At 34.2% G+C, this 26,578-nt stretch overlaps 1 protein-coding gene and 1 long non-coding RNA gene across 2 annotated transcripts; one reads left to right on the top strand and one right to left on the bottom strand.

Moving 5' to 3' along the window:
- LOC128549055 (uncharacterized) lies at positions 1-25,402 on the bottom strand. Its single transcript, XM_053525122.1, has 10 exons — positions 25,073-25,402; positions 24,344-24,626; positions 17,767-17,867; positions 17,198-17,295; positions 15,908-16,043; positions 14,665-14,838; positions 14,325-14,385; positions 6,563-6,654; positions 5,723-5,852; positions 1-483 (listed from the first exon to the last, which is right to left on the bottom strand). Exons 1-10 carry the CDS (start codon positions 25,313-25,315, stop codon positions 161-163), a joined length of 1,641 nt encoding a protein of 546 aa, XP_053381097.1. The 5' UTR covers positions 25,316-25,402; the 3' UTR covers positions 1-160.
- On the top strand, positions 7,873-13,442 carry LOC128549056 (uncharacterized). The gene is made up of 4 exons (XR_008367450.1): positions 7,873-8,261; positions 9,375-9,510; positions 10,120-10,288; positions 10,774-13,442. It is a non-coding gene; the product is annotated as an uncharacterized LOC128549056 (long non-coding RNA).
- Positions 25,403-26,578: the final 1,176 nt, after the last annotated feature.

Below are 26,578 nucleotides of genomic sequence, written 5' to 3'. Positions count from 1 at the left end.
TATTCAGAATTTTAATTTCTGTGCTTCATTAAAATTACATATGATGTACATCATTGACATAGGCATGATTGGGAACTATAAAGAAGGACAAGATCAGATTCCAGTCGTTTCAGGAAAGTCTAATATACATTGTCAACACATCCCAACTTCTTGTTTACATCTATCCAACAATTGCGGGGGACACGGGGCTACCTACGCACGTGTGCTTGTAAGGATCATAGTAGTCCGGGTAGCAGTCATGCAGATACTGTTTGCCCAAGAGGTCACATTGGATATAGTTGTGGTCGTTGTATTTGTACCGGAACAACAGCAACCCAGCCAGGACGTTGGCTTTGGTACACGGTGCTTGGTAATTCTGGTTTGAATACCCGTAACTAGGCATCAGATTAGAGTACGGTGTAATGGTTGCAAAACATCCGGTACTTCCGTTATAACCTCCAAGGTCATACTGGTTGTCCTTCAAGTTTATAAACAACGTTTTCCCTGAAAGAAGCGTATCGTTTAATAAAAAATATATGTAAAGTTTTGTCCTCTTTTTTTTACTAATCAACTGTTGTAATTTAAAAGAGTTCATTGAATTCATAGAAGGCAAAGTATACATGGTTCTTGCAACTTATTATTTTTTTGGTTTCTTCCCGATATAGAGTCATATGCGTTACATTTGATAAAATAGAAAAGTTTAAATATTGTTGTTATTTTTATACAATTAAACCTATATAATATTTATATATATAGAAAAAAGTCCTAGTAGCATACAGATTAAACAACTCAAGTGATATTTATTAACATTTATGTAGTAATAGTGCAGATTTATAAATCAGTAACTCTAATGTTCAGATGTAGGCCGCAACACTTTTACTTATCTCTCATACCTGTCCCATATAATTAGGTGAATTAGTTACATGTCTTTGGAGTGTGCCGACAGGCTATCAATTACAGACACTCGCTTTTACAGAACAGAACAGAAAGCTAAAATTTTGTATTTAAACATAGCTTATCATCCATACACAGAGTACATAAAGCGGTATTCATCTTCCACTCCACCACTTCCACAAATCTGACATAACCTTTCAGATCTTTCCAGTCTTTTGTTACCACACGAAGGCAATGAGAGGATACTCTCATACTTGTTACATAAAATCTTTGTGACCGGCTCAAAATATTTAAATAGTTTTCATATGCAAGATTTTCTTTCACGTGTTTATACAACGTCAGTTTATCGTTACTATCTATATCACTTCTCAATTCTTGCATAAGTTACTTGTTTGTTTATATTTTCCTTTTAATTGTTGAATAGTGAAGTATGTTTACAAATTACATTGTTACTGGTCCGTGGGCCATGGCTAAAAGCTATGAAAGTCGTAACCGAGAAATTTGGCAACGGTTGAGCTATACCATGATATTATACTATCATCCAGGAAACGTTTAAGGGTGGATGTCGGTCTGAGCAACATGTCAGTAAATTTTAATGACGTTTTTAAATATGCTGGTGTCTGATGAATACAATTTAGCATGGCATATGGATAACGCTGATTTGGATGGTGAAAAAGAAATTTATGTGACATTTCTTATAATAAATCTTTTCTTTTAATGGCTGAAATAATCAAACATTTACTTTGGTTGTCAAATAATGCTACGTTATATATTATATACCGAATAAAATGGAAAAAGTAGGGGTCGTTGTACCCCACCCACCACACTAGTACATATACTTACGTGGGAGATCTTAAGAACTTCTAATCCTTTAAAAAGGAAAAGAACCCTCATGTTAACAATAAGGAAAACAAAATGAATGAATATTTAACTAAAATATCAGATACCTTTGCACTGTAATGTCAGTTGGCCAAACCTATGGTTCCTGTTTCATTTCCGGGCGATTTGCCTACTGAAAGGCCTATTCTTTGCTAGTGAAGTAGAAATGATGAAAGTATTGCAAAAGCTGATACGACCGCAAAATGTTCAAGGAAGTTCCCTATGGGGGACATCAAAAGGGAGGCAGATCCAGCAATATAAGTTTTTATTCAAGATGACAGCTATTTCAAATTAATCCGAAATTATTATACAAATGAGCTAATGCATCCAAAGTTCTCATATTGTGATGACTTTAATTCTCTTCTATGCTAGCTTGGATCGTTTTAGTAGTTAATATGTACGTAGTAATTAAATCACCCAAAATTTGAGTTTGTTAAACTACCAGCAAAATAGGTTATTTAGTTTCACAGACTATTCAAATTGAGATGGCCACCATTTTCCAAATTTCCAAATAACTACCTTAAATTCGATCAAACATGGGCATATTAAAGAGGTATAGCTCTTCAAAAGTCAAAGCTATAACAGAAATCATCTGATATTGATTTAAACATGTTACAAAGGATTTTACCGCTAACACAAAATCGGTTACACGTAGTTATATTGATGAGCTACTGTTGTTCAAATATTCAGTATTATAAAACAAATCAAATAAGTTTTCAAGGGATTGATGTTCGGATATTCAGATAAGTCTAATAAAGATACTGTCCAGATTTTCAAACTGGCCGCCAGAAATAAGTTTAAAAAAATATAGATAAGACCTAAGTTATCATTGCTGTAATAGAAGTCATCTGATTTTGTTAAAATAATTTCAACTGAAAACTACGTTACCAATACGAGCTCTTTCTCTTGTTTTAATCACGATGGCGCCATTTTCAAAATGCATACCGTAAAAGACGTAACAATAATATAATTTAAATGCTGCATTTAGTTCCTTTAAAACTAAACGACAAAGCCCTGATTACACAAACGGAAATTAGCATAGACAGTTCTAAACCTATCAAAGCAAAATATGTCATTGTTTGGTATTACTTTTCACTGTTTCAAACAGTGGCTGCATGATTATAACTTTCACTGTTTCAAAAAGTGGCGTGAAAGGCAGCGGTATTTATAACTCACTGATTTTAACAGTGGCCTGAAGGGGAGCGGTATTATAAATTTCACTGTTTCAAACAGTTGAATTCACGGGAGAAGTGGTTATGGTGTCGGCCGCTTTATCTGGAGGTCAAGGGTTTAAGCCCAACTGTGTTCACGGTCACCTCTTTTCATGTGACACAAGTACCAATTTTAAATATTTCAGGGAATGCAAACTAGTTTGTACAAGCAGAAATACACACTCAAACAATTTCAGTTTTGATACGGTTAAAAAGGTAGAACAAATTTTTATTCTATTTAATATTTTTGTTAGTTTAAATGAAGCAACGACTTTAAAATTCAACAAGTTATCTGTGAAAATGAAAAGAAAACCGTTAAAGCACAACATATTTTAATTTAATTCATCATTTTGTAAAGATGAAAGTCTATTTAAATTTCTGCGAAAATGAAAGAACTCTTGACAAAACTGTACAACAACTTTGCATGTATTTCATAAAAATGTTAAAAATGAAAGAATGTCGAAAACTACTCCTAGACCAACAATCAAAGTACAAAAAGTAATGAAAATTATATCCAGTATTGACCTCTGACATTAATTTGTGAAAGTGAAATAACTTTCAATAAATTTCCCCTAGAGTGTTTACAAACAATACATGTAAATACCAACCAGACCAGAAGTTGATGGAAGGCCAACGTTGCAAACAACGGTGGAGGAAGGCTTTTTTTATATTTTTTTGACAGAATGTCGGATATCTGGCGGTTTTGAACATTGTTTAGTTTGCTGTAATTGTTAATGCTGTTCAAGGTCTTGTGTCCTGAGATTTGCATGATGTGATTTGCAGGTATAGCTTTACATCACACCAACACAACTGATGAATGTCTTTGCCCGTACGCAAAATAAGATGTGCAAACTAACCACATTGAATGAAGTAATGCTCTTGGATTTTTTGTTCCAAGGGTATCAGCCTCATGCATTTTTGTAATTAGGTCATATCGGTATATGTCATATGTTACGTTATATACATGTATTGTTCGTAGACAATCTAAGGGAAAGCCACTCGAAATGCATAGAATGGAAGTAACGATAGACACTGTTTGGGGAATTTATCAAAAGTGTCCCAATTGTAGTACAGTGAAAAATATATTTGATATTTTTCACTGTGAAATTATCAAATATATTTTTTACTTATATCTCAGTATTTCCTTCGAAAGCATAAAATAAAAATTGCTAACCTATGCTATTTTTACAGTGATGCTGAAAGAGGCATCATTGTATTACTGTAGTTTGTCAACATCCTATAATTGAGATTAGTAACAGGGTTCAGGACGGTCATGTGTGCATGTTCAGTAAACATGGTTTATTCAAATCAAATGCATACAAATGTTATTGTTGGAGTGTTTGCAATGTTGCTAATTCTTCAAGGTGGAAAATTTTGAGTGGCAACTGTTACGTATGTTACGTTTTAAAGTATCTTTATCAACTAAGTCAAAATTGTACAAGTAAGCTTACTTTGACATCTGAAATAGGAGGAAACTTATGGTACCCCAAACCTTTCTACATGAAACACAAATAAGCTCGATTTATTGAGAAACAGCATGCGATTTATATGTATTACTTTTGTATGCACGTTGTGTTGTCTATAACCTAAATTGATTGCAAAATATTATATTTTCTCATGAAAATATGTAAAATTGTGTATCTTAACACAATTATTTAATTATTGTCTTATCAAAATATATAGTAAGTTTGATAATTGTACGAGTTATCAAAAATGGCGAAAATGTAGCTCGGGTGTGTGGGGTATTTTAACTCTAAATCTAAGGTAGAAACCATTAAAATTTGGAATAGATTGTTACAGTGAGCCTTTAATTGATTTAGAACAGTAACATAAGCAAAACACTAATATCTGAAAGTCAGTTTTGAATCAACTTACGAAAGATTCGTGTGTAGCCAATAATACTTTAGGGAGAATTCCGCATTTTTCAAACACAAGGTTTACTCAAATGAACATATTTTTTGTTCGGTAGAAAGCGACATTCGGTCTTAAACAATCACGGAATGAATGTATTAATGGCTGAAGGTGGTGAACCTTTGCCTAATTTCTGGGTTACGAAATCGAAAAACTATAGGACTTTCAGAAACTGGCCCACAGACCATACGTCAATATACAGACCTCATAAACCTAAAACCTGAGCATCAAACCGAGACAATATAACAAATATTCATGTGTATGAATGTCTTAGGCGTTGGGTGCTAAAATCACGAGTAAATGTTTTGACAGCTTATATAGAAATGCATTCAAATGACAAGATCCTGAAAGAGGTAGCATTTCAATATGTTTGAAAAAATGTGACAAATATATTTTTGTCTGCTCGAAATTAAAAACCGAGGTGATTGGCAACAAAAATGTGGCTACTTAAGACTTGCTATATTGAAATAGCGGGTACACCTATATACTAAAGCTTATTTGTTTGGTTAATCATATTCCAATCATGATATTGTATGAATTCATTCTGGGCGAAAATTAACTGCAGTTGACAGGTAAAGCGTAATATTTTGAAAAATCGAATTCCGACTTTATTGCATCTGTCAATTGATTACAGGAGTATTTTATTTATTTTATTTGTTTTATGATCAGTTTGTTTTCAACCGACACTGAAAATGTGCAGAAAGACCGAGATTAAAACATGGGACATCTGAATACCGTGCCAAATCTGCTAGCGGGTCACCTGCACATTTTCTCCCAACTTTTATAATGAAGATCTGTCATTTTATCCCTAGACAAAGAATATTACTGAGAAGCCCAATGAATCATACCATTGGTGTTGAAAAAGGTCTTTGATGGATAAGAAGCTAGAGATTGCTGTAGGTATTCATACTGTGCCTTTGTTGGGTAGGGGTTGGTTATCGACGAATAAATGTTCATACCGCCGCACGAGATGTTAGTCTGAAGTATAGATAAAATAAAATAATTTAACGTCCCCATTCTCTTACTTTTTAGAATCCGATGTAGTTTTTCAGAAGGTTTCTAATGCTTTTATAGATAGTTATACATTAAAAGACAGCCTTGGGATATTGGCGCCATCAATATTAGATGTTCAGAATCCTAGAAATTCGCAGTAAAACAAATGTACCTAGAAACCTTAAAGCTTACGATTTAAAGCCAATACGCATTTCAAAAACCTCTGCTTATTTGCCTTCATGTACTCGTAAGAAACGTTTTGGTGGTTCTACTTCTCTTTCCAAAGATGTTTGAGTGCTCTCAACTCCGTGGCTTTCTGTTGTTCAAATGTAATCATGTATATGAACATTTTCAGGAAATCGGAGGGCCATCGTTTTAAGTGCCGCTGATTTGTTATCACCTGTTCTTCGCCGCTGTGGGTTTGAACTCCGCTTGGTGTGTAAAAGGTTTATGTCAGGATGTCATGCAGCTAAGTTACGGCAAGTTGATAGTTCTATGCAGGTATCCGCCTGCCAATATCGGGCCAGTTATTGTGCACGGAGAGATGCATGAGGTCTTCCTCCACCTTCAAAAGCTGAGAAGTCACAATATAACATACAATTGTGTCGACTGACGTTAAACCCAATAAAATAAATCATTGGAAAACACATCCATGTATTTTTATAGACAGAATTATGCGTTCTCAATGATTTTACCTTTATGGTTGTGCTATTTGTACCGGTGAGAACAGCTAGTGGCGGACATTTACTTATCTCACAGCTGTTGGTCGTATTGATAAACAGTGGTGCTGAAAGACAACATATATGAAGAATGATAAAGGGCGCCTTGATCCCCATCAACATACCCCACTTCGAAGGAATTTCTCTTTATTTAGGTAAATTCGCAAAACGTTTTGTTTACGTACGATACATTCCTGTCCTTTGTTGATATTAGTATGAGATGTATTGATTGGAAAGCATCCAAAATACTTACACTGATTAAGAAAATTGTATCATTATCAGAACTTGAAGGGTATCTATAAGGCTCGTGTTCCTTTTTAAGGTATTTGTTGTTGAACTACTTGAAGAAGTGGGTCGTTTTAAAAAGATATAAATGCCAGAAATCCAGATATACGCATAATATGGGAATGTTTCCGGACTGTTCGTATTTACTTGTGCAATACAAAGTGTACTTTTTATAGCATTTATATTGGTATATACCATAATTATTTTGTCCTCAGTAATGTTTAAAAGTAATGGTAGCAGTATATTCTTTCGTCTTTTGAAAAATATTGGACCGTAAACTGGGCGATTAGAGCTCTATAAAAGATGAGGGTATACCAAGCACGTTGTTTTATAGGAACCACACTATTAATGATAATATATGTTGTTTTGGCAACAAAATGTCGAACAGTTTCACTGGTATCAATATTTGAACATTACAATGAATGAGACATTTGTAATGCGTCATTCTGACGTAATACAGACTGCACTTGTTGCCATTGGACGGACGTAATTATGACATATGACGGCTTAAACACAATTAATACCGCTGTGTATTGTTAATACTACAGACTAACGAAATTATATGTTGTTCTTGAAAAAAAGCACATGTCTCTCGAAAAGGCTTATTTAAAACGGAATCCAAAAATGATACATAATGAATGACCAAAGCACAATGAGATATGTAGGATTACAGACAAATCAAAAGCAACTCACTATGTCAAAAGATAAATAGCGGACACAAAATAATCCTATTAGATATCATACAGAGCGGACACGATTTGTGACGGAATGACGAAAGGACTGGCACACCAACAACAGTATGACCCCTGCAAACGTTTGGAGAAATATATTTAAAAAGAGGAGGTATAGAATATATTACATGACAGTCTTGTCATATTGAACTGAATAAAATAATAAAATGTGAGGTTTAGTCGGGCATTTTATCTTTTTTTTTTCAATGAGCTTGATACCTTCAATGTGGATAGACACAAATAATATATTCTTTTTATCACGTACTGTCAGTGTACATATATGTGACGTCGTCTTTGAAAACCGGTCCAGATGCGGCATGACGTAATATCGAGAAACGACGTTTAAAGTTGCGCCAAGTTTACGCGCGCAGCTTTCTTACACATGTTTTAATTAGCAAAAGTTTGACCGTTAAAGTACGACTGCTTGTTACATGATTGATAACAGCCTCTAGAGAAAGAATATTTAGACATCAGACCTGTAAACAAAATAGTGGTATTACGCCTGAGGCAAAATATTTCGTTCAAAATCAGTTGTTTCCCCTTCAATATGTTTCCGGTTTCGGATTTTATCAGGGAAGCGTGTGAAGTTTACTTTTGTTTATCTACCTTTTGTTCAACGATGAAGGGATCTGAGACTTGTAATACTGTTTAGTGATTTGGTTAGTACCGTTTATAAACAGATGTTAATGTAGATTCTCTAATATATTTGAAATTTTCACTGAAATAAGTCTGTCTTTTACCCGGAAGTGAATCCAAAACATAAAGACTTAAAAGAGGGAAATTTATGAAATTTATCTTGTGGCCACTAAACACAGATGATTTCACTATGCCTGTGTATTTAATATAAAATGGCCAGTTGAGTTATCACAAAGATTATTGAAGACATGCAGCTTCTTACTCAAGGTGACCAGGATTCATCAAATTATTTCATTGTCCATAGAGTAGTACGCATTATTTATGGAAAAAAAATAATAAAAAGTCAATATACATGTAGCTATGATAATTAATAAATTTGATGCAGACATACTGATGCCTGCCTATGTCACATGATTTCTCGAAAAGTCCCCTCTCACAGTAGTAGCCAAGGTATTTTAAAAGGAAATATGTAGATGTCCGGTAACCGGAGCCTACCCTGCATTCTAGCTGTCCGGTAACAAGACTACTAGCCTCGCCGCTAATGTTTTTCTAGCTGTTCGGCGATCCTTTTAAATATGAATACTGTAATGAATAAATTTATTGTATCATATTTTTTTGGCATAAGTTTGAATATTCACCTGTAAGGCTTATACAATATTTTAAAATTGATAATTACTGGACGCCTAGAAAACCCCTATAGGATAGGATAGGCTAGGCGTCCTGTTACCGGGTGGCTAGAACACTGGCTATGTTTCTGGTTACCGGATGTCTAGACACTCCCGTTTATGAAATGGTAACTGTTTTTGCTGTGGGTCTCATAAGTCATGTTATTTCTGTCTGGTGACTAAGTACTCTCTTTCCATTATATTTGATTCAGAATGTTTTGTAACTGGATGATTGTATATGGATAGTGGGAATTTATGCCATATAATGAAAATCTTTTTATTTTTGAAATTTTTGAGCCTTGCTGTGTTTAAAACAATTTATGATCCTTTAAAAAAAAGATTCATAGTATAATAACTTTTAAAGTATTTTGTGGTAAGTTAATGAAATCTTTCAAAATCACATTATTAATTTAGTAGTCAGTTTTTTATTTTTAGTTATGTTTACGGTAAATGTAATGTATCTTCTTTCAGATAATATTCCTTGTTCCTTTGATGGTTCATTCCACTACAGCTGGTTCATGTACCCTGCAACAGCCAGGAAATTGGTCTGTTTACTTTAAGATCTCAAGAAAATGTAACATATTTTGGATGTGCTTTGAGGAATTGGGTAAGTAACATGCAGCTAAAGGCTCTTATTATAATTTTAATGCAATATATTATTTATTTATACCTCTGTCTAGGTTTTGGGGGAGCCAATAGAAAATAAGTCTACTTCTACACTAATGATTTGTACAATGTATGTACATGTACTATGACTATTGAATGGCTTAAACTGACAAAACTGGCATTACTGAAATTTAATTTCACCAATCTGGTTTTGAGGAGGATCAATTGGTGTAAAGTCTTCATTACATTGGCTATTAGCCTGGGAAAAAATTGTGGCACTCAATAAGTACATGGATAATTTGAATGCTTAACACTACATGTACATGATGTGTATAAGTTGATAACTCATTAAGTTGTAGAATAGTTCTAAATAATAGGAATTTTAATTAATTATTTGAAGTAAATCAATTAATTGTAATTTAGTTTAATTGTAATATGATTATTTTCAGATTTAATTAACCCATTCTTGACATAGACATTGTTATGTGATTGAATTTTTTTACCAGTTTTATTGCACCAAGAATATGGATTAGAATGAAGACTGTAAAGGTTCCTGAGATACATGAAGATAACAGATACTTTTACCAAAGACTTTTAAATCTTTTTTTAGGAAGGCAAGTGTTTCCTCTTGTTTATGAAAGCAACTCAGTTGGTTAAGGGGAAGACAACTTGTGAGCATGGTACATCACTACCTGTATTGGTATTCCATATTGACAATGCTGCTAGCTAGAATAGAAATAACATCTTGCTGTGGTATGGTCTGTGGAGAGTTTTACAAGGTAACAACCATTTTTGATAGCTGTTAAAACAGTGTATACTTTTAACCCTTAGGCTGCATGAGGCATCTATGTCTGCCTTTGCAACCAGTGCAGATCAAGATCAACCTGCACATCTATGCAGTCTGATCATGATCTGCAGTGTCTGATTCTTAGTCAGCAAATTTTCTATTAGAACCCCATATAAGCTATAAATGTTACTGTCTCTATTTAAAGATGGAGTAGTCCATTGTACAAATTTAGCAGGTTAAGGGTTAACACAATAAATGCAAAAAAATGTGTTTTAGAACATCCTATTTGCAGTAACCAAAATCTACAAACAAAGTACATTTTATATACTGACAGCACGCTGTTGTCAGTCTGTTTGTCAATATTTTAGAGCATTGGTTGTAAGAATCATGTATTATCAAATAGTGATAACCCTGCTTTTATTAAATAAAGCAACTCCCAGGTTATTCAAAATAAAATGTTTTACTTATTTGTTACAGGATATCACAGATTGATTGAATATTCAACAATGATCACAGACCATGCAAAGTTTGAATCTGACTTGCACTTTTGAATTTAGTAGAATCTGTGGAGGAGGGTGAATGCTGAGACCTTTAATAATACATGATATTGCTGACACAGTGTGTCAGTCATCAAAGAAATGTCATAACAACACAGTTGGTCAACAATGATTTAATCCTGTCACATTCTACCAGTGGAGAAATATCTTATCACAATATTTTAAACTTTTGAAAAAGATAACCAAGTGTTACCACTTTATCATGTCTGCAGAAACACCTGGATTGTTAGTCTTAAAAGTGACAGTCCAGTTAACTTACTAAAATCTACTCCCCCTTGCCAAACGAATATTATTGACATGGAATGACACAAGCCTGACAATGGTACCTGTATGAACTCATTTATTTATAAGAGAATAATGTTTGTCTGAAAAGTCAAAGGATTCTGTTTGTCCCAAACCACTTGAACTGAAATTGGATTGACGAGGATTTTTCTGAGAACTGAAAAAAGAAAGTGAATATAAAAGATAGAAATTGTTGTTGAAATTCAAACGTTTTAATATACAACACTTTCGACTGTTTTGCTGTTCATATAGATGTGTTTAGCTGTTAAGGTTAAACATCAAGTAAAGGTTGTAGTTTCAGTTACCTACATTAAAGTATTGGCTGGAAATAGATATTTACTTTTCACCAGAGCTTGTAGCAGTGTAACCTTCATCAAAAGTTAAGCTGTTGTGTTAATTATTAAAGTATTTTTAGAAAAAGGAATTTAGTATGTATGTTGCCATGGTAACATAATTCAAATTATATTTCATTGAAATTATGGATTTGTATTTCAATAAGGGATCTACAGTATATAATGTAATGGTAAAAGAATGTACATTTTCTTCAGTATTGTCAGTTATAACTAGCCAGTGAAAAAACAGATTATGAGGAAAGGGATGACTGAAATGTTTATTCTTACCATAACTACTTTTGTTACAGAACATGACTGTTTTAAAGTTTTTATGTGAAATTTTCAGATTTCTTTCCTGAATACTTGTACTTTCAAATATTTAACTTATTAGAAATACTTTTTAAAATAAGCTCTTGTTTTTAAGTATTATTGTAGGAAAAGGGAATTTAAAACATATGTTGCCATGGTAACACAATTTTCTTAGAAAATGTGGAAAGTTTTTAATTAGCTGTACTTTCTAGTATTCTAGATAAGCATAAACAATAAAAAATCAATAGTAATATATGTTTCATTTATTTCAAAATAGTAATTTATTACCAGCAGATAAAAGGCAAGTTATGAAGAAACAATGACAGAAATGTCTTATTCTTATAGTTATTACTCATGTTACAAACACTGCCATAAAACAAAACATTTTAATTTTTTTAACATGGAATTTTGAGATAATATTTTTGAATACATACCACTTTATAATATTCAAGTTATCTGAAACACTTTTCCAAATTTAGCTCATTTTTAAAGTATTATTGTAGAAAACAGAATCAAATGCATATGTTGCCATGGTAACATAATTTAATAATGTTTTTATAGAAAATGTGAAGGACTTTAGCCAGCTAGATGTTTGCACTTTAAGTGAATATCTAAATATTCTTTGTAAAAGAAGATTCATTTATTTAAAAAAAGCCAGTGTTTACCAATAAGTGAAAACACAAACTGAAGAAACAACGACTGAAATAGCTTATTCGTGTGGTTATTTCCCGTGTTACGAAATCTGTCATAAAACCAAACATTTTATATCTTTTCACATAAAATTTTCAAATTTTACTTTTGAATACATAAACCTCTAAATATTCAACTTACAAGAAACATTATTTTAAATTAAGCTTTTATTTTTAAGTACTATTGTAGAAAAAGCAATTTATTGCATATGTTGCCATGGTAACGCAATTTGAATAATGTTTTCATAGAAAATATGAAAGATTTAAATTAGCTTATTTTTCTGTTTTAAGTAAGAATCACAAAAATAAAATTTCATAGTAATAGAAGGTTCTTTTTTTCCAAGGTAGTCGTTTATTACCAGCATGTAAAAGACAAGTTATGAAGAAACAATGACAAATCTATCTTATTCTTGTGGTTATTACCCATGTTACAAAAACTTTCATAAAACCAAACATTCTTAATATTTTCATGGGAAATTTTCAGTTTATTTTTGTAAATACATATGCCTTAAAATATATTGCTTTTTAAAATCCTTATTTCAAGCGAACATGTTTTTTTTAAAGTTTTATCATAGAAAAGGGATTTTAATATATTTGTTGCCATGGTAACACAATTTTAGAAATATTTTTATAGAAATTGTTGTAGATTTTAATTGATTATCATTTTGTGTATTAAGAAGGGATTCTCCTTATATCATGCAATTGTAACAAAAGATATATTTATTTCAGAATTGTTAGCCATTACCAGTATGTGAGAAATAAACTAGAAAGAAAGGATAACTGAAATGTACTGTTTTCATTTTTAATATCTATGTTACAAAATCTGTCATAAAATTGACAATTTTGAAGATTTTCATCTGAAATTTTCAGGATTTATTTCTGAATGAATATACTTTCTAAATATGCAAAAACCTGAAAATGTCAAAATTCCTCATCTGGACCCATTTTCTCAGTCATGGTCACATATTAGAGCAGCTAATTTTAGCGCAAACACCTTAAACTGAGTAGTTTCGACGTATTAGCGCGTACTTGTATTAGCGCAGTATCAGCAGCGCTAAAATAGCCAATTGGCGGTATCTGAAACACCAATTTCTGATGAAATACGGAATGGCCTGAACGTGACCGTTGTATCAAACAGTTCTGCCCGGGACTATATCTATACGTGTTCGCTTTAAAAAATATTACTTAATAAAGTTTGCTTGTGTATTAAGTGTTTAAAAAAATATATATTATGCATGTTGATCTGTTTTCTTTTTCTTTCTTCTCTTACTGTGGAAAAATCTCGTATTAAATAAATGTAATTAATTCGATCAGGCACGCAAATAAATCTACATTAGTTTAGATCTGTGTTAATCTGTATACTGTACATTTGTATACAGTGCAGAATGGTGAGAATTGTTTGTTTTCAAATTCACACATAGTTTTCAAAGCAATAAAATGTTATGGTGACACTCGGAGTTAGCGTGACCAGACAAACTTGCGATCTACTCCGGAGGTGTTATATACGATGTTTACGGACAATGGCGAAGATAAAAAATGCAACATAATTTACAAAATTAGATGACTTTTGCACTATTGTTCAAACAAGTTTAATTATTCTATTCAAAACTTTTGTAGAATATTAGTGAGGAATGCAGTTATTGTCATATTTACACAATAAATATGTATTTCTCTGTGTTCTGTTGCCTTGTAAATACGGTTTCAATGCTATAAATGTTACTTTTTATTAGGAAAGCCTTTCATTCCAGTCTAATATTACCGCTAGACATGAAAAATTAGTACTCCGCTAATATTAATACACTTACAGTATAAGCTTTATTTACGGCTATAAAAACGTCATCACAAGATTTAAACACTACCTATGCATATCGCCTTCTGTATTTTCTCCTTCATGTACTTGATTTCTTGGAATGAACTGACCTATGAATAATAGAAATAGGTCATTTGCTCATATTTAAAATTTGACAACGAATATCAGACTAAAAATTAGATACTTAGTGAAAAAAGTTTTCTAACTATGACATTTTTGTCATTTGTCAGAATATTTTTAACACAGATAAAAAGAATCCGTTGACCATTTATTTCCTATTTGGCACATCTCTATTAGTGGTAACTTGTACGTAATATACTAGTAATGTATGAACGAAATCCAAATGCTATCTATTTGAAAATATTGTTATTTTTGAATTATATGACTACCGTGTACGCATGCGTGCAATCTGGATCTGTGGCTATAGTGTCGAGTTCCTTTTTAACAACATTGTTACCAACTCCTATAGAAAACGTAACAATAGCGTTGGCATGGACCCTGTCGGCGGCATTCTTTGTGTTCAGATAGTCGTCACTTTCTCCGTCGGTTATAACAACCAGTACCTGATTTAAAAGAAAATATCAAGAATAAAATAACAAGAAACTCAGTGTTTTAAAGGAAACACATACATTTGGTGCCCTATCTGTCACGAAAGAAATTAAAAATATCAGAAAAAATCGGATTTGTTTTTCCGCTGCTATCGCAAAAGCAGTCTTTGGGCGTTTGATAGCGACCATTAATTGTCTCACAGACTCCGTTTTGTTAGGTTTTTCGTCCAGTCCTTTGAGATTATGAATTCCATTCAGTGTTGACGGATGATAATTCTAAAATCAATATTAGAGGTAGGTAATAAGCGGGGGGGGGGGGGGGGGGGGGGGGGGGGGGGGGGATGTATTACGCATCTCATAACCTTTCATGAAATATCTCAAAGAAAACAAGCAAACAAACCTAGTACTATTTTTGCTCAGTTGTCTTCTTTACTTTCGAAGGATCTTCATATAGGTTTAAATATATATTAGACTAAGTTACTTACAATTATTATTGTTATTATTAATTCTAGCTTAAAACTGCCGTTCTTGTCACTTTTCGGGAGTGAAAAGAGAGAAAACGTGTAATAACAGAGATTCTCGCGCTCACGTGCTATTGTAATATTGTTTTTTTTATATATACGTGTTCCGTGGCAAAGCGTAAACATATCACGGTCCCAAAACGGACATTTCAAACGGAAATGATGTCAACGTGAAAACAACCCAACAAAAATGACGTCGAGGGAGAATGTATTCATTTATTAGCTTTTTCTTTTCGCGTAATATGCTAGAATATTGTTAGCGCATATTTATTTCGTGTAACATCTTTAGAACCCATCAGGGTTCTACGGGCTCGGGCACCAAACAAACTTCGGGGTTCTGCAGACGTTATAACACGTAAAACATGCGTTATCCCTACATTTCTTTAGAACATATTACCTCTTTGGTGGAAATAGATAAGACGATATAAAACTACGGCTTTGCTTACTAAGGTATCTTAATAAGTAAAGCTATAAGAAATAGAATGCGGTAGATACAATGTATCATAAAGGATAAAATATTTGCTACATGTGAATTAATCAGAGTGTTTCTTTTTAGTGTTCACCTTAACAACATCTGGTCTTGCTCCGTAACTAGGACTGAAGACGTTATACAAAGCCTTGTCAATCCCTTCATCAGTTGCAGTACTGCCAAATCTACGAGTTATATTATCTATAGCATTCTGTACGTCCACCTTCGATCTGTAAAATATATTCGATTTTGATCAAGGTAAATCAAACAGATACTAGTTCTGACAAGAGTAAGTTCTTTTGTCAGAGATACGTAAATTTTACATGTTACTTCTCTGACAGCAGTATCATCTAAAGGTACGTTATGTCTTTAAAATGTTGACATGACTGAAGGATGCCGTTAGTAAAAGAGTGACGAAACAGATGATAGTGAGAGAAAGGGAACGGTAATATGCCGCAGAAAGATGGTAAACATGAGATCTGAAAGAAGATCTTTTGGAAGAATAGAATGCAACTAAGCAAAAAGATAGCAAACTCCGTTTGACATAGTCTGATCATGAGAGGTCATTTAAATTACAACACCTCTCACGCTCCCCCCCCCGCCCCACCCCCCAGCACTGGCTTAAGCAGAATCCTATTACATAAATATTGAATGAACTCCATGATCTCAAAGAACCAGGAAATATAACAACACTTAATCCAAGTACAGGGAGGTTTTTTTATAGTATCTGCACCGCACGTAAAGATTGCTGTTCTCATAGTTAATAAAAGTTGTAGGAAGATTCCCCGTAGGCATAGAATGCAACCAAGCAAAATGATACCATAGCAGACTCCGTTTGATGAAAGTTAATGTAAACTGCAACACCCCTCACGCCTCCCCCCACCCCGAACTTTCATTACATAGATATTGAATGAACTCAAGGATCCGGAAGGACCAGAAAATATAACAGAACTGAATCCAAGAACAAGTAGTGAGTGGAAGATGGTTGAAGTAAGATAAAAGATGATGGTGAGAGAAAGGGTTTGCACAATGCCACATACATTCTACAGTTATCTTAGTCTCTCATACTTAAACCCCTTACACGTGTACGCTAAAACGTGTATATGCAACTTGGAAGTGCAATGTGACGTTTTAAAGATTGAATAAACAAAAAGAAAATGTGTACCACTGTATGATTTCAAATAAACAATCATTTCTAAGGCGGTTTTTAATAATCATTTCGAGTGGTATTGTAAAAATGAAAATATTTCACATACATGTACTGTTGTTTCTTCACCTCACATAAACCTTTACCATGTCGCCTTGTCGAAAGTCAAAAAGAGAAGAGCATCCCAGTAGTAATAAGGTAACTGGGTACTGAAAAGGGCAATAATATAAGTCCTACCTGTGATCATTTAGGTCAAATTCGACATGTGCATGAGAAGAGTATGTCACTACACCAACTTGTGTCATGACAGGCGAAATTATGAACGCATCCACAACCTGTTACAAAATATAATTCCATGAGAGCGACAGCAAATTTACATTTTCAAGCTGATTCTCCGAATATGTGATGCTGTACTGAAGTACGTGCCTTTCTTTAGGGAATTTCATGTGACATGAAAATAATTTAACAAAGTTTGATGTTTAATATATATAAAGAATTAAAATTTTCATGAATACACCAGATTTTTAAATCACTTAGCATATCTTTATGTCCAATATTACATCTATGTCAAACCGTTTTACCTAGAAAAAAAACTAATCTTCAATCAAATAAATTTGAATAGCACGTGGACAACAGTACCAAATACAATATTTCATTTCTTTGACAATAACGGTATATATATCGACTGGATATTAATTTACTTCAGTCAACGATGACATATGTCGTCAGGTGTAAAGGCGGAGCTTAAATAATTAAGATAGCAAATATATATACAGTAGACACAACAGTGATAGAAAAGTGATTACCCGGCTAATGAATCTCTTTGAATGTATGAAATCGTCACCACTAAGGCTGTTAGACGAGTCAAGCACAAAGACAATGTCAATTTCATGATTTGTTGTACATCCTTAAAACATTAAAAAAAGAAAGTTAACGTATTTGTCATGGAAATATGTCTCCTATTGCTCTTCTCCGAAAAATGTGCAGTAACATGTTTTATGGGGCATTTTGGAATTGACAAAAATGAATAGTCGGGCAAAGTAGCCTTCTAAGAATGTTGGATAAAAATATACGGAAGCTGCATTATATGGTTTATGTATCCTTATTAAGAAATACTGTTAAAATCCGGAAATACTGAAGTGATATCACATCATTAATTTGATATTGAGACAGGTGTCTACGCTTATGACAATTTACAATGAAAACGTAAAAGAACAAAATTGCACTGTCCTCTTTGTTGTAAATTCTTCTTCAACGTGGGTAAGATACGTGCTAACTACAAATAACTAATTTACGTTCGTTTTGAAATGTGTGTATTAATACACACAAAACTCCTACTATGATCACACGGCCAAAAACATGTGTAGCTTTGCATATACAACAAGCAAAATGTGAACCTAAATTATATTCATCTCTTAATTAACAAACTTACGGATCCAAAGGACCTAAACTATATACACCTCTGCAGATTGCTAGCAGGGACCTGAAATATGTGTACCTCCGCACATCACATTTACGAAATACCAGAGCCTAAGATACATTCATCTCTGCATGTAAAACCTTCACTTATTGCAAAACCCAAAATACGTGTTTTCATTTAAATAAACCTTGCATAATCGCGGAACATAAAATATGCGAATCTCTGTATATTAAACTCGCATAATCAGGAACCTGAAATATATGCACTAGTGTTCATCACATTTACGCAATCTCAGAACCTAAGATATATGCATCTCTGCATATAAACATTCAATTATTGCAGAACTTAAAATGTGTGTTTCCCTACACATCAAACTTGCATAACCGCTGAACCTATAATATTTGCATCTCTGCACATGAAACTCACATAATGCATGGCGTAGTCTTAAATATTGATCTCTACAAAGAGAAATCGCAAGACTTGGTATACTTGCATCTCTGCATGTCAAATCTACAAAAATCACCGAAAATAAAATATGTACATCTCTGCATATCAAACTAACGGGATCGTATTGACTAAAATATGTGCATCTTTGCATATAAACTTGTATAATCACAGAGCCTTGAATATGTATCTCTATACTATTGCATAATGTAGAAATAAAAAAATGAATGAGTTGGGTTTTACGGCGAACCGACACAAAAAGATCATATATCGCCGAGAAAAAGTTAAATGGATAACGTTAATTGCAAAGATTATATAAAACTATTACAGTAAAAGTGTATATACATGTATAGTGTAAAAATCAATTGCAAACATAAAGATGTATAAAAGTTGTGAATAAAAATCAAATAAGGTTCAGATTTATATATATAGTTAATGTAAATTCCGTATTTGTGTTTTTCAAAATTGTTTAATTATGTATTAATATGTTAAAGACGGTGTTTGACATGGTACACATTCAAGTTGATCTTCATTGTTCAGCAGATACGAATGAGTCAACCGAGTATGACCTATTCGACAACAAAAAGAACAACTTCCTCCCTGCGAACAGATATGTTTCCTTGGTGCCATTCACCTAAAGTAGGTTTAATTTCACGAAGTTTATTGAACGAAGCATTGTTCCATGAAGACTGCCATTTAGTTAAAATGTATTTGTTGATATTTGGCCTAAAATCAGTATATGGTAATTTCAATTAAGATTGTTGTAATGAAAGTGATTTCTTTGCTGCGGTATCAGCATCCTCATTTCCATTAATACCAACATGGCTAGGAATCCAGCAGAATATGATGGACTTCTTAAAAGATAGTTCATGAACCCTGAGAAGAATATTTTGAATGAAAGAATTTTCCGTATTTCGGTTGCGAATTGATTGTAATACTGAAAGTGATTCGGAAAAGATAATAAACTTTTCTTGATTATATTCTGAAATAAAATTAAGGGCCAAATCAATAGCTTTTGCCTCAGCTGAAAAACTTGTAGCGTTATTTGGCAAACGTAATTTGGATTGATGTAGGTGGCTAACGTCGGCACATCCAACCTTTGAATCATTTGAACCATCTATATAAATTGGAAAATGATCTGTAAGTCGACTTGATTTCGTTATACATGTATTTGGATTTGAATATTTCAGGGTTTGTTTCAGACTTTTTCAAGGCGGTTTTCATATCAAAAAGAATTGTTGGAGAATTAAGAGTCCATGGTGGTGTATAAGAACTAAATTTTCTTTTATATTATCGAATTCAAAATCAGTTTCCTTCATAGAACTGTTGATGCGAAATCCAAAAGGTTTAATTTGTTTGTTTGTTTTTTTTTTTGTCATACGAATCTTGGTACTTTGGTTTAAATATGATTTTATTAGCAGGATTGGATTTGTTGGCAGCCACCCTCAGAGCATATTGCAATGACATTTTTTTACGTCTTGCGTAAAGGGAGGGTTCGTTTGCTTCAACATACAAACTTTCAACAGGCGATGTTCTAAATGCGCCAAGAGCAATACGAAGATAGTATCCAACATTTGTAAATACGATTTCCCGGCTGAAACATAAACTAGCTTGGATCTAATCAAAGCTCTATAAAGTCTTAACGAAACCTTGCGATCTGCTCCCCAATCAGTATTTGAAATTACCTTTAAAATATTCAATGATTTCAAACATTTGGTTTTCAGGTGTTTTATATGTGGTATAAAAGAAAGCGTTTTATCAAAAATAACACCAAGAAATTTTTCTTCGTCAACAACAGGTATTTTTTACCATTTAGAAAAAGCTCAGGGTCACAATGTTGATTCTGTAATTGACAAAAGTGGACACACTGAGTTTTTGATTGGGAAAATTTAAAACCATTTTCCATGGCCCAAGTTTGAACTTTATTCAAACACTGCTGTAATTGGCGTTCAATCGTACGCATATTTTTGGAACAATAACATATTAAAAAAATCATCAACATATAACGAACAATCTGTGCCTGGTAACAAACATTTCACTATATTGTCAATTTGATGCTTAAAAGTGCAACAGATAAAATAGAACCTTGTGGAACTCCCTGTTCTTGCTCGAAAGAGTCAGACAGGGTTGAACCAACACGTACTTTAAAATTGCGATCAGATAAAAATTGTGATATAAATGTTGGAAGACGACCTTTTAAACCTAAGTCGTTAAGATCATTCATAATACCATACTTCCATGTAGTGTCAAAAGTTTTTTTCCAAATCGAAAAAGACAGACACTAGACGCTCTTTTTTAACAAATGTATCACGAATAAAATTTTCCAGTCGAACAAGATGATCAGTTGTGCTGCGCTGCTTGCGAAAACCACTTTGAAAGTTAGTAATTAGGCCTTGAGGGTCAAGATACCAAACTAGTCTAGAATTGATCATACGTTCTAAAGTTTTACATAAACAACTAGTAAGGGCAATCGGTCTGTAATTACTGGGGCTCGTGCTATCTTTCCCGGGGTTTGGTATTGGAATAACTGTAGCTTCTCTCCAAGAATCTGGAAAAATGCCAGTTTTTCATGTAATATTATAAATTTCAAGTAGGAGGTCTAATGATTCTTATGGTAAATGTTTTAAAAGTTGATAATGAATTTGGTCTGGACCAGCTGCAGTATCATGACATTTGTCTAAAGAGTCAAGCAATTCTGTGAGCGAAAAAGGTTTATTATAATCTTCATAATTATTTGAATCAAAATTTAAAGGTTTACTTTCTTTACTCGGTTTTATGTTTTGAAACCTTTTATCATAATAGTTTGATGAAGAGTTTTTTGAAAAAGTTTCACAAAGTGTATTGACAATGTCCTCCTTGGTAGATGCAATAGACTGGTCTGATTTTGTTAGATGGGAAACATTTTAAGGTTTTTCCTTTTCCACTTATTTTGCGAATCATTTCCCAGACTTTTTTGACCGATGACCTAGAATTAAGTTTTGAAACGCATGAATGCTATGATCTTTTCTTTTCTTGTTTTATAGTTCTGCGAGCTTTTGCTCTCAGAATCTTAACTGATTGCAGATTTTCTTTTGTCGGCCGTATATTGAAATTTTCAATGCCTGCCCTACGTTTTCGAACAGCGGTCTTACAATCATCATTATATCAAGGCTTATTTTTATGTTTACCATTTCTTGAAGTTTTAGGAATGGACTTGTCAGCAATATCGGACAATTTTTTGTATGGGTGTTTGACTCACCCCACGTTGATTTGAATTTGATGTAACATTTTGCTTTGACGATTGAGAATTTGCGTAGTTTGGAACATTTTGTACAGCTGATGGCAGCCTTGGTTTAGCAGCTGCAGTTTGAACTGCTGGTTTCTGGACAGATTTTGCAGCAACATTTGGCTTTCCGGTTTGAACATCTGGGACACGCACAGAATCAGTTTGCATAGACGCATCAACACATTGAGTTGATTTGTTTCAGTTAGATTTTGTTATGGAAGAATATGTCGATCTCAATGATGAAGATACGAATTTAACATTGGCAATTTGTCTAGCTTCTAAATGCAATGCCCTGTGTGAATTTGACATGGAGAACTTCCTTTTCAATCTTCCATGTCTTGCATTCTCGAGACCTGGCTAAATGCGGCTCGCCGCAATTCACACAACGCACTGGATACTTGCAGGTGTCATGTGCGTGAGAATATCCATTTTGGCAGCACTTTAGACAAATATGTTCAGCTTTACAGGTGTTTTCGTTGTGGCCAATCTTCAAACAGTTGTAACATTGAAGAGGATTTGGTATGTAAGTAGTAACTTTTGTACGTAGATAGCCAATGTTTATAACAGAAGGTAGGAACGGAATGCCAAATGTTAGAATGATAGTGTTGGTGTGAATTTCTTTCCCTATTTTTTTGTCTCGCAGCTGTCACGTGTTGAGCAGTAAGTTCTTTAACAATCTCCGTCTCTGATACCCCAGAAAGATCGGGACATCGAATGGCCCCCCTTGAGGAGTTCAAAGTACGGTGCGGTATACATTTACACGGATGGTTAAAGAAGGATGTAATGCCAAGTAGATTTTTAGCGTGTGCTGCTCTGTCAACTTCAACGAGAAGATCACCAGTACGCAATGTTTTAACTGATTTAGGGACACCAGCTATACTTTCTATAGTTTTCTCAATTGCAAACGGTGAGATACTTGTCATTTTGAGAAGAAATCTTGGAAAAGCAGTATTTGATGTGAGAGGTTGATGAGAGTTTTTACCTTCCATGCCGTCAGAATCCTTTTCGGTATGCGGTCGTTTTTATTTTGATTTTACATACTGAAATATTAAAATTCGTCACTCGCAGCCCCCACCCGCCGCTGAGTCCAACAAGGGAACATGAAAACAGAGCGGATATCCAGCTCATACATGTTAGGGATACTGTAGTGATATACCCGGCCATGCATTTACAATCTTGTTGATATCACCAGCTGTATTGCAGAAAAGCATACATGGGATTCAAGGGATTGTTACCCTACCAAACCGATTGGCCCTAAGCCACCGCCTTCTAGGAAACATAGATTGAAGTACATATGAAAATGTATTGTTAAATAAATTTGTGTGAACGTAATAGTTTGTTGAGCGCAGTAAAATGTGACAGTAGAGCAGAGTAAAGGTTTTGTGTAACGTATTATGTTCCAAAATTATGTTTGTGAAAATATAAAATGATCTCTTGAAGATGCAGTTTGAAATAAATAATAGAAAATGTAAACGTAAATGTGAGATCTAAACCGGAATCGCCTGTCCCGTCGTCCGTCCCGCAAGTCCGTCGCCTCGGGAACCTCGGTCGGATGGCTCCTGGAAGGGAACCGGTACCCCACTGTTCGGACTGTCTCGGGCTGGGAAGACCCGCGATCCTAGGGATTGGCATGACCAGCCGATTGATCGTATCGGGCCAATACGACCGTCAGAACGTCTACACCGAAATAGAGGCCAAAGATGTGTATTGGCACCCACATCCCAGTGAGAAGATGCGCATATGCAAACAAGTACGCATCATCTCCCCGGGATGCTTTGGGACACCTCAACATCCAGGACCCTCCTCTCCGGTTACGGGTCGCCACCAACGGCAAACAGGTGGCTCAATTTTCGGGGGAGTCGCACCCCACTGCATGGAGATACAGCCAGCATTTTCTAACCCCCCGCGGGCAAGGGGCATTTTAGAAATAAGTGCATCTCCGTGCATCACAATTAATCACAGAATCTAAAATTTGTGCATCTCTGTACATCAAACCTTTGGAATAAGAAAGCCTTTAACTCGAACTTGCATTGTCACAGAACCTAAAATATGTGTTTCTTTCATATTTGCAGAACCAAAAATTATACATCGCTTTAATTAAAACCTAAAGTATATACATTTCAAAACCCGAAAACTATGGTGGCTGATTTCTGACATTTCGTGTTTTCGCTCGGTGGGGTGAAAACGCGAAATGGCAGAAATCAGCCACCATAGAAAACACACTATACAAAATCACAGGACCAAAACTAATTACCCAAATCTAGTATCTGTGCCATTTCCCTGAAGTTCGTAGCTGTACTACCACCATGGAAGTTGCGTGCCCAGAAATGGCCCTGCTCCTCTTCTTTCCAGCTGAGACCGGAATAGCCACTTTTAAGAATGGTGAATAGAGCGGCAGCGATCCCGGAATACAAAGGTTTGTGAAGGTCCGACCAAGAGACTTTGTCCCAGTTGATACCAAATACATTTTGTATAATACTGTATTGTGATTGCAGGGCAGAGTTATTCTGGGTTTCTGAGAATGCTGAATGATCAACCTATTTATAGAAGATACAGGTGTGCACCTTTTACATATATTATAATTTTCATACGTTTTCTTAAAAAAAAACGCCAACCATTACTACATAATCATAAACAAACCGAATCGCTGTCCATTTTGGGTATGGATAAACTACTATTTGGATGTCTGCAGTTATGTTAGGAAATACAACTTCTAATTTAAGATATACAATAGGACCATTTTCTTAAAATTATAGGTGATTTTTAAGTTTAACTAAAACTCGAATAAAAAGAAACAGAACGATTTTCCACACAAACGCATTTAAAATTACAAGACACATCTTTCTTTCAGCTCTGACCAATCGTTTATATAAACTGATATTTTCCCTGATCAGAACAAATATTTTTAAAAAGATATTATATCGGTTTGTTAACTTTAGTTTATATTTTTATGTTTAAACGCAAATTATAACAAGACCAATACCTGCCAAATTCCACCATAGTATCCTGGTCTAAATGTGTTTGGAGACGATCCATCTTGCGATTCAACATATGCCAGTCGCCGCAAAAATCTTCTGTCTTCGGCAAATAAACAAGATTCTTGGATAATGTTGACCACCGCTTCAACAACGTCCGCCCCTGTTGCTTTCGGTTGCCAAGTTGAATCTACTGCAGCACCCAGCGAAAAGACGCAAACAAAACAAAGTAAAGCAAGATGGCTGTCCATTTTTGACTATGCTGTTTTAAACGGAATTATCAAACAGCCCCAGCAGGTCCCAGGGTATGCGAACAAAAGATGATGTGTCCTTAAGACAGTGATTTAAGTGCAATCGGCTGATATTGCTTAAAGGTATTTGCTCACATATATGCCTAAAATGTTCTATAAGCATTTTATATCAGCATTAAATCAATGAAATTAAAATAACAGGTTCAGTTGAAACTCATACTAACCCATAGCAAAATACAAAATTTTGAACATAGAAATATTATGCTCGAAACTCATTTGTGCTTTGAAAGCGTAGCTGCTGATATCACAGCAATGTTTTGAAATTTTGACCTGCATTTCCTTTTATTTAATATTACTTAACGGACTTTAAAAGGCTGCGAAACAGGTGCTTTTTAGATTCATTCGGACACCTATTATTATTTGCATGTTATAACAGGGTACGCCGATCAACTCACTTAAAAGCTGATAAAAATATGCTTAAAAGATATTAGTCAGTCATATGCGACATTTAACGTAAGATTATATTACAGTGGTACTTGAAAAGGTCTTAAGGTCTCGGGACATGTATGAAACTGAATGCAATTAATTTTGACGTAGTTTGGTACCGAAGAGTTTGGTTTGATAAATAAGTTGTATACATGTAAATCATTAATCTATGTTACTGCTAATCCCTTGTATATGTTGTTAATGCATTATTAATCTATTATTCTAACGTGGCTGCGAATAATTTAATGTTTTCGAAAGTTTCTTCTAAATATACTGACGAGATAAAGAAACGCCTCATTGAAATTTGGCGTTATTTTTTTCCTAACGCTTTTAATTGTTGTGAAATGTAGTAAATCTACATGTACTCTGACCGACAAACACAGTGAACAAAAACTCGCGCGATTTCATTCAGCCATTTGTTCACTTCATGTACCTGGTCATGATTTCCTCGTGCAGTCCGTGCATGTAAACCATGTGGTTTGATTGAACGATTTTTGCACATGTACATGTGTAATACGACACACAACCATATTTTCAGCTATTCTCTGAAAAAAACATTAGTTTTCGTAATGCCGAGGCTGAATTCTGAAGAGAGGGCTCAGGTTTTGGCTATGCTTGAATGTGGGCGAACGCAGGAACAAGTTGCTAGACGTTTTAACGTCTCTCGTTCGACAATTGTGCGTCTTATTCGACGTGTTAGAGACACGAGTACGTCTATCGATAGACCACGTTCAGGTAGACCGCGTGTAACGTCAATACGACAGGATAATTATATAC

This window comes from Mercenaria mercenaria, chromosome 15 (assembly GCF_021730395.1).
Source record: "Mercenaria mercenaria strain notata chromosome 15, MADL_Memer_1, whole genome shotgun sequence".
In the NCBI taxonomy this organism is placed as follows: domain Eukaryota; kingdom Metazoa; phylum Mollusca; class Bivalvia; order Venerida; family Veneridae; genus Mercenaria; species Mercenaria mercenaria.
Note: the sequence above shows the minus strand (reverse complement) of the source record. Positions and strands in the feature narration are given on the sequence as shown.

Excerpts from the sequence above, each read along its gene's own strand:
- LOC128549055 (XM_053525122.1), bottom strand. The coding sequence starts at position 25,315 with ATGGACAGCCATCTTGCTTTACTTTGTTTTGTTTGCGTCTTTTCGCTG. Across the intron at positions 17,868-24,343 it reads GGCACAGATACTAGATTTGG|GATGTACAACAAATCATGAA; the intron begins GTAATTAGTTTT and ends TAATGTTTTAAG. Across the intron at positions 484-5,722 it reads GACCTTTTTCAACACCAATG|GGAAAACGTTGTTTATAAAC; the intron begins GTATGATTCATT and ends CGCTTCTTTCAG.